The 12,730-nt window shown below is 43.3% G+C and overlaps 1 protein-coding gene across 1 annotated transcript in view; it reads right to left on the minus strand.

Moving 5' to 3' along the window:
- The window catches only part of bms1 (BMS1 ribosome biogenesis factor), a 16,992-nt gene extending 6,622 nt beyond the window's left edge, over nucleotides 1-10,370 (minus strand). The window contains 15 exon segments of the mRNA XM_080835505.1: nucleotides 1-93; nucleotides 493-569; nucleotides 737-818; nucleotides 4,066-4,214; nucleotides 4,696-4,797; nucleotides 4,956-5,671; nucleotides 6,689-6,828; nucleotides 7,118-7,311; nucleotides 7,667-7,788; nucleotides 8,071-8,213; nucleotides 8,369-8,557; nucleotides 8,770-8,849; nucleotides 9,007-9,197; nucleotides 9,534-9,729; nucleotides 10,235-10,370. The exon segment at nucleotides 1-93 is cut by the window's left edge and continues 117 nt beyond it. Coding sequence (XP_080691631.1) covers nucleotides 1-93; nucleotides 493-569; nucleotides 737-818; nucleotides 4,066-4,214; nucleotides 4,696-4,797; nucleotides 4,956-5,671; nucleotides 6,689-6,828; nucleotides 7,118-7,311; nucleotides 7,667-7,788; nucleotides 8,071-8,213; nucleotides 8,369-8,557; nucleotides 8,770-8,849; nucleotides 9,007-9,197; nucleotides 9,534-9,712 — 2,457 coding nt within the window. The 5' untranslated portion in view covers nucleotides 9,713-9,729; nucleotides 10,235-10,370.
- Between the last annotated feature and the right edge of the window lie 2,360 nt (nucleotides 10,371-12,730).

The raw sequence follows: 12,730 nt of genomic DNA on the forward strand, positions 1-12,730 counted from the left end.
GTTCTTCTGTATCTCCTGGTCGTCAAACTTCACCTGAGGCTTCTCCTCCTCGTCCTCATCTCTGTTGCCATCATCGTCTTCATCGCTGCCTCCCTGGTGCATGCACATAGTGGGGAGATAATTACACAGGAATACCAAAACAGACATCTACAAATCCAAGGCCTTTTCAACAGTGTACAGTGCTTGAAAATTCTCTACAAAATTCTCTGTGTGTCTTTGAAAGACTGTGTGTGTGTGAGTCTGTGTGTGAGTCTGTGTGTGAGTCTGTGTGTCTCTAAGGAGAGGAGAGTGCAACAGACAGTGTGTGTGTGTGTGTGTGTGTGTGTGTGTGTGTGTGTGTGTGTGTGTGTGTGTGTGTGTGTGTGTGTGTGTGTGTCTAAGTAGAGGAGAGTGCAACAGGCACACACACACGCGACTTCAGCGGTCTAGGTTGTGCAGTTCTCTGATCACATTTCTCCAACCTCTCTCTCCAGTCAAAAATAAAAGCGGTACCTCTGCCCCTGCTGCCCCAGACTCGCCCTGGTGCACCTCCCCGGTCTCCAGATCTTCAAAGTCCCCGTAGAGCTCGTCTGAAATAACAGCAAGGCAGTGCCAATGAGCAAAAACCCAAGTCTACTGAGAGTAGGGACCAGAATACGAGATGACACCAGCAACAAAACATGAAGGAGGGAGCGACCAGGCATGAAATGAGAGAGAGAGGGAGAGAGAGAGAGAGAGAGAAGAGGGAGAAGCTTACCATCTTCCTTCAGAAGGGTGGCGGCGTCTTTGTCCCCTTCCCATTTGCCAGTCACAAAACAGTCCTTTATGGAGGCCAACATCTGAGAGATGGAGAGGGCAGAATTATAATCAACAGTAAGACTGGCAGACAGTTTTAGTTCCATACTGGCGGGAGATTCATAAAAATTAGGAAGCTATTTTTGAGGTTGAAATCCCCTTTAAGTTTGACACCCTTTACCTGGTGAATATTCCATTTGAGATGTGGAACAGTGATGCTAGGAAACTGATACTGATACTTCTGGTGGCAAGTAAAAAAGCTATCACAAGAAAATGGTTAAAACCAGAACCACCTACAGTGGATGAATGGATAGATATAATCCATGATATTTATATAATGGAAAAGCTGTCTTTCTCACTTAGAATTCAGAAAGAAAAATTCCTTTGGATCTGGCCTAGATGGACTGAGTATGTTAAACCTATACGGTCAGATTTTGATGTATTGTTACTTATTTGAACTCTTTTTCTATTCTAATCTTTGCAATATGTAATGTGAAAGCTACCCATGTTCGTGTGTGTGTTTTTATTTGTATTTTTTATTTGTATTTTTTTTCATTTAATTTTTATTTTTAATAAGGTAAACCTTTGGTCAGCAAAGAATTGACAGATATTTTCCGGTTCAAAATTATATATTTGGCTTAGAAATGTGTAAGGAACGTGTTTTTCAAAGTATTGAAGATATTCTAAATGTGTCATGTTTGATTGTACTCTTGTCAATATCCAGATTACCAAAATAAGAAGAAAATAATAATAAAAAAAAAAATGTTAAAGACTGGCAGACTGGCAGACAGACAGACAGACAGACAGACAGACAGACAGACAGACAGACAGACAGACAGACAAACAACACACACACACACACACACACACACACACACAGACACACAGACACGCAGACAACACACACACATAAATTATCTAAAAGCACTTGGACTTCTCAGTACCACGCCTGACTGACAGAGCCAGTGCTGTCTCGGGTGCTTCCTCTCAATTCAATTTCAAAGAACAATACAGAGCCAAAATGGCATTCAGTAATGACTGTGAGGATAATCAAATATGTCCTAAGAATCACTGAACAAGGATCAGACTCACAAGTACTGACAAATAACTTCCACAGCTACAGTATTTCATGTATAGCACTTCATTTTGGTGGAAACAATAGATGTCCTTTGAAACTACCCTTCTAATGTCAACACTGTCTGTTAACGATTGCACAGGCCTTTCCATACTGACATTATTTAATTTCATTAGGCACATTGCTATTGTACATCGTTATGGATGGGCCTTATATGATTCCAGAATAAGCATCCGGAACTTTCAAAGTAACACTCTGAAAGCATAACCGCTTAACAACATATATGCAATTACTGGTGACTTTGTTTTAGTTAAGTATAGCCATGACACTTGGAAATTATGTACATGAGACAAAAACAACTAGATTATCCATCAAATATTTAGACACAGACAGGGAAAGCCTTAATCTTGATTTGCCCCCTGAGTACCAGTCATGGTTCCAGTTTTACAATCTCTGACAATTAACGGTTACCTGTAGCGATGTGTAACTTTGCGAAGAGAGTGTGGCCTTACTCCATGAGGGACTGTTGTCAGTCATGGCACCCTAATGGGTGTAGACTTCAGTTTAATTTTAAGACCATTTGACCAGCCTTTAACCAACCGGCATTGCCACTATGGGTTTGATATACTACGCTATGCTACTTTGCCACCAACGATGCGAGCTGACATATAAGGCTTTTCCCAAACCCTGTTAGAAACGATGTCTTTGCCATTGATGAATAATATGACATTCTTCTTGCTCCAGCTTCAATTGACCTGTCGCTAAGCCCCGCCTTTCGAACGCAGACGGGCCAATGGCAGTTTACTAACAGCTGCACTCGGACATTGTGAGTTTACAGCTCCATAGGATAACATTAGAGGCCGTGATTTTTCGGTTGTTTTATGAGCTTTGTGGTAATGTAGGTTCAACAAAAATGGCCAAACGATGTGCATGGGGTAGATACAACACTGATACGAGGTATCATGAGAGGATAGGCAATGGGGTATATTGTATCTCATTTCCTAAACGAAAACAAGACCGGTCCAAATATCTCCGGTGTATTAAGCTGTGGCAGACCACACAGTGAACGCTACGTTCATTAACTTTCTGCCATACTCTTGTTAGGTTGGAATTTTCCTTTGCTAAAGCAATCAACTAAGCCTACATGATAAAAGGCATACTCATTATTCACAGTACCTGCTTACTTTCACCACTGATGTTATGCTAGGCTTAGGTAAGTTATCTCTGGTTCAAACTAGCTAACGTTAACGATTCACTAGCTGCGCTAGCGTAGCTTTGTCAGGAATGGGACAGTTTGTTAAACATCGGCCATTCTATTAAACAAATGATATGCACAAGTATACATAGGTTTAATAATGGATTAACATGACAACGTGAACGAAACACACGCATGCCGGTAATTAACAAGGTTACAATAACAAGCTAGACAGTTAGGACCATATGGTTAGGACACTGTCGTGTCAGGGGCAGGTAGGTTAATGCTAGTTACTAAACGTAGGTCTACATTCATATGCCTTCCTGATTAGTTAAATTAACTGAATGTGAATTCATTGTATCTTTCCCATGCGGTGCATGAACATTGCTGGTATTGGATGTATTTATCTGCAATCGCGATGACCGTGAGTTGAGGATTCTCCCTCTTGCATTGAGCTCTGTAAATTCTCGCCTCAAATGTAAGCTTGTTATCCACCATATCGAGTTTTAAATTGTATACATATCCCTCCATTGCATAATTAAGTCCCTTTTGAAGGCTTCTAGGCGAAATCAGGTCCTTTTGTCTCCAAAAGTTGTCTAGAGCCTCTTGGGATATAGTTTTGTCACTGATAGCTGCCATTGTAAACTCTAGTCAGCTCTGATAACGTGTCCGAGTTAGCAACAGTCACAATGGGGGGCGGGGCTTAGCGATAGGTCAATTCTTCAATGTTTGCTAGCGTTGCTACTGCTGCTTGTATTAATTAAACAAAGACTTCATTTCAGTGTTACTGCACTTAGCTTGATTGGTGGGGCCCTCAGAATGACCCATTGATTCATCTTGCGAACAGCAGTTCAAGACTGGCTGGCGGAGCCAGGCTGGATTAATTGAGCACGGTGTTTGGTTTTTTACAACTACAATAGCAAAACGTCTTTTTTCTGCCCTTTTTCCGTCTGAGATACAACACTAGTTTGATAACATTCAATAGAGGGTCAAAGGTTTTGGTCCAAGCCCAAAGACTCACCTCCTCTTGGTCCCAGTCGTGGCTGGCGTCCAGCTCAAACCGGGAGCAATCCATGGCATCTGCTCGCAGCCTCTTGCCCTTCTCTGGCCGGCTGACCTTGAACAGACCTCCTACCTCCTCTTCCTCCAGCTCACCGTCCTCCTCCGCCACTGAAGAACATCATGTTATCAGCAGAAAGGTTCAACAGGGCACGGCACAGTCCACCACAGCACAGCACTGTACATACATCAAAACGAACTGGGCTTGTGCTCTTTAGGAGACTGTGGAAACCTTTTCTGTAAACGTATTACACCATTAAAACTATTCAAAGCCAACTGGAATTCAAGCATGTGCAACAAGCTATCTGAAATGAAAGGGACTAGATATTGTATGTGTATTACACATTAAAGCACATTGTGTCTATGTATAACATATGAAATGTGCTATATAAATAAACTTGAACTTGAACTATTACAATAAAAGACAATCTATAATTTAAAGTGGATTTTAGATACAAAGCTTAAAAAAACTAGACCGATTAAACAACATTTTAAAATATATCACTGGAGTATTGTGCTCTGGTAGCCTCAAAATCAACTGCTAAACTTCCAGTGACATCAACGCCGTGAACCGTCAGTGCAACATATTCACCTGTGCCATAAACCAGCTTGCGCAGGTTTGGGGTAGCCTGCTGTCTCCGTAGAAACGCCTCAGCGGCTTTCTGGGCCAGGCCTTGCTTCCAGCGCAGGGCTCCTGAGGCGAGACGGAATGCATGAGGTAAACAAACACAACAACAATCACACGACGGGGCCGTGCCCCCCAACAGATGGCAGAGTTGGTGAACACAGATAAATGGAGGAAAAGAGTGAGAGAGGGGCTGTAATGAGAAGTGAGTTCAGAGGGTTTCTCACCTTCGGTGTCGTAGCTCAGCTCCTCCTCCTCCTCCTCCTCCTCTTCCTCATGCTGCTGCGTGGTGACCTTTGGCCCTTTGGCCTTCTTTTGAGGTACTTCAGCATTGGAGGTTTCTTCCTCCATTTCAGAGTCTTCGTCCTCCTCTTCATCACCACTTTCTCCTTCCTCCTCCTCTTCATCGTCGTCATCTTCTTCCTCTTCCTCTGCACCCTCCTCTTCAGAGCAATGTCCAGAATCTGCTGGCACCTTTCCTTTCACCTGCTCCTCCTCGTCTTCAGACTCCTCTTCTCCGCTCTCTTCCTCTGCCTCGCTCTTCTCCAGCTCGTCATCACTGTCTGCGAATGCTGGTACCTCTGCGACCACCTCCTTTTCCGCTTTCCTCTTCACCTCTTCCACCTTCTGCCTCTTCACCGAGGGAACATCTGCCTCCTTCACCTCCTCCTTCTCCACGTCTTCGGATTTCTTCACCAGAGGTGGCCCACTCTCGTTTTTATCTCCTTCCTCCTCCTCCTCCTCCTCCTCCTCCTCACTGTCTTCATCTTCTTCTTCCTCCTCCTCATCTTCATCCTCCTCCTCTTCACCATCATCATCATCACTATCTTCACCCTCATCTTCATCGTCCTTTTCCTCGTCTTGTCCAGCGAAGATCGCCTTCCTCCTCTGTCTCTTTGCCTCCGGGTCCCATACCTGGCTCTCAGTGGGCCCCTGCTTGGCCCTGTTTAAAGAATGTTTAAACACCAAGACAAATCAGTCCCTTTTTGAAATAAGAAAGAAACACGCAGAGACACAAACTCAAACAACAAAAGTAAACTAGAAAATGCATTTCCTGAAGGAAATACCAGTGCATGAAATGCAAAAGTTAAAAAAGGAAGAAGAGCAGAAAGAAGAGTGAAAGAAGGAAATAAGAAAGGAAAGAAGAATGGAAGAAGGAAAGAAGAAAGGAAAGAAGAGTGAAGAAAGGAGAGAAGAGTGGTAAAAGAAAGTAAAAATGAAAATATTGAAAAAAGGAGATAAAAATGGAGTGATGAAGAGAGATTGAGTCTGAGAGAAAGTAGACTGAGAGTGATAGAGAGAAAGATGGAGAGATGGAGAGAAAACAAAGTAGAGAATGGAAGGTGTCTTAATGTTCCTAGTTACAGTTAAATTGAGAGGGACAGAGAGAAGAGGTTCCTTGGATTTGGCGCAGGTGTCAGTGAAGCACAGGTGCAAGCCAGTTTTAAGACCCTATTATGATGTCATAATGGCCCAATGTAAGTCAATGGGAGAAATTTATATTCGTTTTTCTTCAATATCTTAAAAAGTATAAAGTTTAGAAAAGTGAAAAATACATAGCATAAGTGTCCTTTACAAGACCTACGCGACAAAGTTTGAACGAAGTTTGTAAGTTAAGCGGTTCGAGCTGAATTAATCGCAGAAAAAGGTAAGAAGAATAAGAAGAAAATGCCTAGGAATAACAATACAGGGCATTTCATGCACTGTAATGAGGGAGTAAGATAAATGGTCAATGAAAAAAAGTGGTAAAACTTGACAAAACTTGAATGGCAAGTTTCCCAGAAGCCTCCTGTTCTAAGCTCAAACCTGCCCAGAAGTCCCCTGTTGACACATACTCTTTTGTATGCCCATGGCTAAGGCTTGAAAAACACATACATCATCGTGCACTCTTGCTGTCAAAACACTCTTCTATTTAATTCCAGATTCACAGGAGACTTGGGTGCTCTTAAGTCCAGCTCACCCGCTCACTTCCACCTCCTCCTGCGTCAGCGCCTCTCTGTCTGTGAACAGGGACACTTTGCTGGCGGCCATCTTGGCATCCAGGGTGGCGTGCGTGCCGATGAGGGACTGCACAAGCTCTGTGGTGGGCCGCATCTCCTCCTGAGATGGGCAGACAAGATACTGCTTTTAAGACAAGCACTCCCAGTGAATCAGTTTATTTATGCAAAGCACATTTCCAATGAAATATTGAAAAGAGAAGCAGGAATCTAGCGTCCTCACACCAAGGACGTCCCAGACCAAGTCTCATTGTTATGAACATCACATTATTTCAATTCATTATTTCAATTCTGGCTTTGAGGAACTTCCGTTTTCAAATATTAGCTCTAAATGATTGCAACAGACTGCCTTCAGCGATCCTAGACAGCCGGGATGCGATGTGTCCCCTGACCTGTAGCTGCTTGGCATGGCCACCTGGCATATCGATGTACACGGCATCCTTGTCGTAGACCACGCCGCCCACACCAGCCATTGGGGCATAGATCATCCTCTCCTTCTCGTTCAGGGCCCTCTTCTTCTGGGTTGCTGGCAATGGGCAGGGGTCCGGCAGGAAGCTCACGTCTCCCACACCAAAGTCACCCACACCTAGGAAAACAGAGTCAAGTCACATAATGAGTACCACACGTGCTAAAAAGTAACCATTTCTGCTGCAGGGCCTACATACAGTTAATTTACAAAGAGCAATTTATGTAGTAATTAGTACATGGTAATGATCAAAAATTGCATCATTTTTTTTTGTTTTTTTATTGTTGTTCTTTTCAATTGTAAGTCACTTTGGACAAAAGAGTCTGCCAAATTAATTAATGTAGTGCTTTCAGAATTTCTATGAAGCCAAAGCCCGCATATGTATCTCAGCATAAAAGACACGTTTTCTAAAATTACAAAATCGCAACTGAATTCTTTTCAGCAAAGTTTGGAGGCATTTCAGTCAGGTACTCACCAGGGATGTGGACTTGCCCCTTGTTCTTCAGGAATGTGCCACGCAAATAGCCATAGAGACATACAGTCCGGTCACATTTAGGGTCTTGCCTGACATCCTCAGGATTGGTCAGATCCTCCATACTGAGGTTAAAGAGAGAATGACAGAAATAGAGAGAGAGAGAGAGAGAAAAGAGAGAGAGGGAGATGGGAGTAAAATCAAAGAATGTTGAGCAAAAACTAAATTGAATACACTATTCACATATTTCAGTGTTAGCATATAACATAGTAACAACTTGTCACTATATCTAATCTGTATACTATGCGTCAGTACACAATTCACAATTTCACAATGCACAATTACACAAGGCATTTAACCGTCTCTGGCTATGATAAGTAAATATGATAACCAACTGTCCGCCTCACCGGTCAGCCAAGACGTAAGGGTGAGAGGTCTGCCACACCAGTTGTCGGAACTTCATGACAGAGATAAAGCGCCCCAGGTTCTTTACTTCCCGAAGCTGGTACTCTCCATAGACCATGCCTGATAGGTAGAACAGCTTGGCACCCTGACAACAGAGAAAAACAGTGCTGTTAATAACACTCTTATTCTGATCGTTCCTGAAGACTTAAAGCAATTATGCTGTAAGTCTCTCTACTCCAGACTTATCCAATCAAGGGCTTCACAATGACCTCATAAAGCAGTTCTCATCAAGCGTCTCACCTGGTAGACCTCAGTCCAGAACCTGTGTTTGAGGCGTTTCTTGGTCTTGTTCAGGGCCTTGCTGTTCTTGAAGGAGTCCAGATGAGTCAGCACGCCCATGATGCGGGGGAAGCCGTGCACCTGGCAGATGTTGAGGAACTCAAAGGTCTCCATCTCAAAGCCAAAGCTGGCATCAATGAGCATCAACACCTGGAGGAAAAGGACAGGCTGAAACCTTGAAACCTGAGAGTAGTCTGGGCATGGGCTCAATTTCAAATCCAATGAGGCTTTGGATTCAGCATAAATATACACATTCATAAATGGGAGAATTTTTTAAAACTTCATAGCTAAGTGAAAAGGTAAAAGTCTATGAGGGGAGAAAAGTTATGAATTACGGAATCAGCAAGGAGAAAAAGACGTACCAGGTCAGCCACTTTGGCCACGTCTATCATTGAGTTGATGTCATTGGGACATTCAATAAAGGTCAGACGCCTCTTCTTTCCTGTTACCAAAGAAAGGAAAGACATATTCAAACATAATAGAATTTCTGAAAATCCAGTTTGATAACATGACCAATGAAACAAATAAACAGGAGCATGCTAACACACGTTTACATTTACATTTAGTCATTCAGCAGAAGCTTTTATCCATACACCCACCTGATACAATTGTGACAGGCCCACAGATGTCCCCAAGCTTCTGCCGTGTGTAGTTTTTGACAAGGCAGCGAATGAGGGTACTCTTGCCAACCTTTGGAGGTCCTACTACAACCACAACAATGGGTGGAGGCTCCAAAGGGGCTCGGTCCACCAGGGGAATGTGATGCTTCCTGGTTTTTATGTCCTGAGTCCTAAAATGGAATGATGAAATTCATAAATGACCTTGCAATTTATATCCCGAATAGTATGCTCAATAATCTATTGGTGTGTAGAGGCCTTAAAGGCCTACTTAGTATTTGTCCTTATCTTCAACCTAAGTTAGTGAATAAAGTTACGTATTGTGTATACTGTGATAACACATGGGTATGACAATACACTAGTTAGATAAGTAACTGGTCAAAGACTGTTGGAGCACAGTGAGTGACTGTAATGGAGACAGAGAGTGATTAAGAGAGACATAGATCTGGCGATGCAAAGAGAGATAAAATGTAGACTAGATAAAAGGGAGACAGAGAGTGAAAGCAAACCTGTGGAAAGTCCTGGCCATGCGCACAGCCGACTGGACGGCGAAGGCCTTGGGATTCCTCTTGCGGGCATCTTGTTCAGGCTCCTGTCCACTCTGCTTCTTCTTATTCTTCTTCTGCGCCTTTGGGCCACTGTGTTTGTGCTGATGTTTCTTCTGCTCCTTCCTCTCTTTTCCCTCCATCTTCTCAGATCAGAGCTCTAACAACAAAACACACTGCTCTGTAACTCACATAATACAATGTGTCCCAGTGTGTGTTCAAATCTGTGAGAACGTGTGCGAATCATGGCTCATTGCTAGTTGAAATAATGGCAACCCTTTACAGTCCAGTAAATCCACGGGCAAATCAGTCGGAGGACAAAATGGCATAGATAAAATAACAAATAACGTGCATGGCTACAGTGTCAGTGATTTTACCACGACCTGGCCCCACAGAGTTAGCAGCTAGACAAGCAACATTCTGTCTAGCAAAACTTCATGTAGGCAACAATAAGCAACTCTAGTGGTTCTCCAATACCATGAACACAGAAACGAACAAAGCGATGTGAATATAATTACATTATAAATACGTGTTAGCATGAGTTAAGCTGTTATCTTAAATAAGTTATCATTTCCCTATCATAAAGGGAACATCTACACACTCTTAAACCAATACAATCAAACTGTAAGTACGTTCATCTTTGCATTGCGAAGCTGCTGTTTTACCTTTCGAAGCTCTAGATTAATTTCGACGTTTCGACAATATTCACCAACTGTTTGATTATATTGTAACTGATGGGCCGCGTTTACAGTCAGGCACTTTATGCCTGTGTTTCTACAACATGTTTTCACGTGTGCTTGCTGCACCCGGAAGTGATTCCACCGACATCGAGATACCGACTAGAAAATCTACTCCGTTAGTAAACGTTCCGTCTGCCCAAGATGATTGAGAAGTGACCGTATTTTAGAAGGTGCTTGGTTTAGAACAAGCGATTCACTTTACTACATCAGAATTTTGTATTACAAAAATAATATGAAAAGACGAAAGGATTTCATACAAATACTTTATTTAAATAATTATGATGATTAATGGCCACACTGTTGTTTTCATGTTTAGATACTGAACCACTGTTATTCCTTTCAACTCATTAATAAATAGTCTACCAGCAAATAAATATACCTTAAATAGATACTAATAAATACAAAATAAATATCCATTCTAAAGCTCAAGTTTTCCTTTTCTACAAATGCATGAATTGTGAGGTAGCAGCAATAAAAACATACAGGCTTAAAAGACGCTCCAGAGAGCTCTGCTGTGTGAATAAGTCTCTAGTAAAAGTCTCATTTTTTGCTAAGGGGATCCACAGGCCCTGTGACCTTCCACCAGTCTGGCTGCATCTCCCCAAGGACATCCTCCAGACACTGAGAAGATAAGTCAGGCAGAGGAGCCAAGTTGGTAAATTGCTCTGGGGCAGACATGTCCCACATCCCACTGTATGAGGAATACTGGACGGAGAGAGAGGAATTGTCCGGCCCCATGTCACAGCAAGCCGAATCCGGTGAGGCAGGAGAGTTGGACACTGACCCCATGTACCCAGACTGAGCCGACACTCGGTGGGGGTAGGGTGGTGGTGGTCCAGGTTGAGACGGGAAAGCGAAGAATTGGCCGTCACTGGCAAAGCTTCTTCCCACAGAAGACTGAGAACTCCACAGGGACTCTGGAGAAGTGCTGTCGGGAGTCGCTGTGATGCTCCAGTTGTTACGAGCGTTGTGGTGCATGGTGGGGGTCTGGTAGGTAGGGCTGGAGTCACTGCCCAGCAGACGACTCTGTCCTGACCGGAAGGAAGGAGTGCTGAAGTAGCCAATGTCCCTCTGAGAGAAGCCAGAAGCTTGCGGGGACAGGCCGTCGTAGAAGCAGTCCATGTCCTCCTCCTTGATTTGAGAGTGGCCTGCCGGCTGGTTGTTGGTGCTCATGTAGAGGACGTCATTGGTGCCCCTCTGCTGGCTCTTGTCCTCAGCCCTGTGGTTTAGAGATGGAGTGAAGGGGCTCAGAGGGAGAGAGGCAGATGGAGGAGAGGTCATCCTGTTGTTCCTGTTCTTCAGAGTCCTGGCTCTCCTGTTCTGGAACCATACCTGATGAAAAAAAAGAAACCATCTGTCAGACAACTTTGTCTTCACATTTCTTAAATATATATTCATATATGTAAATATTCAGTAGTGGACAATATTTTCTTTATAAGAACATACCTGAATGCGGGACTCTGGAAGTCCAGTTGCCTGTGCCAGGCTCTCCCTCACACTGATGCCTGGGTAAGGGTCCACCTCAAAGGCCATGCGAAGGAGCTCCAAGTGCTCTTTGGTGAAACTGGTTCTCTTCCTGCGGCCTGCCATCTTATGGGCCTGTGAGGAGCCATCTTGGGCTGTGAGGAGAAAAAAAATCACGTTATGGCCATGCCTCAGTCAAGTTAATTGCAAAAATCTGATCACATAATGTTTGCATTGGCATGCATTGACTTCAACAACTTTACTTTTGACTTTTCTAAGACAACATCAAAACAGGAGACCATGGCAACAGGAGAGGAAAGGAGGGAAACACGTCGGGGACGGAGCCGTGGGTAGGAGAGGTGTGTTTTTTTGTTGCCATGTATCCCACACTGATAGACAACACACATACAGACAGTGACATTTGGACAAGGATGTGTAGAGGGAAAATACACACTACACAAAATACATGACATACATATACACACATTCAGCAAAATAAACAACACACACTCACACACATTCAACAAATTCTACAAAAAGAAATAAAGAAGGTTATCCAAAATAAACTCACCAGCACTGCAGTCATTCCACATGTTTATGAGGATATTCTTAAATCCCAATTGCACTGTTCAACTGGTAGTCTCGTGTTTTTTTCTGGCGTTCTGATTCCCAGGGCTCCAGAGGTACTATCTGCTTGCTCCTTGTGAGATGCTGACACTGACCTGAAGGCCGACTGTATTTATACCTCCCTCTCCCCACCTGGATGCAAAGCCAAGCCCCTCTAAATTGGGTGTGGCCAGGTGAACATCTTGAAGCTCACATGACCTCTGACAGTGACAGTGCCTCCAATTGCTCTGTTACACCCTCATTTACATCTGCATTCACCCATCAGAAAATCTGTCAAACTTCAGACAACTTCAGCTAAGCATGATGTTCTGGAGCAATTCACAGCTTCAA

Source organism: Sprattus sprattus, assembly GCF_963457725.1.
Source record: "Sprattus sprattus genome assembly, chromosome: 3".
NCBI lineage: Eukaryota > Metazoa > Chordata > Actinopteri > Clupeiformes > Clupeidae > Sprattus > Sprattus sprattus.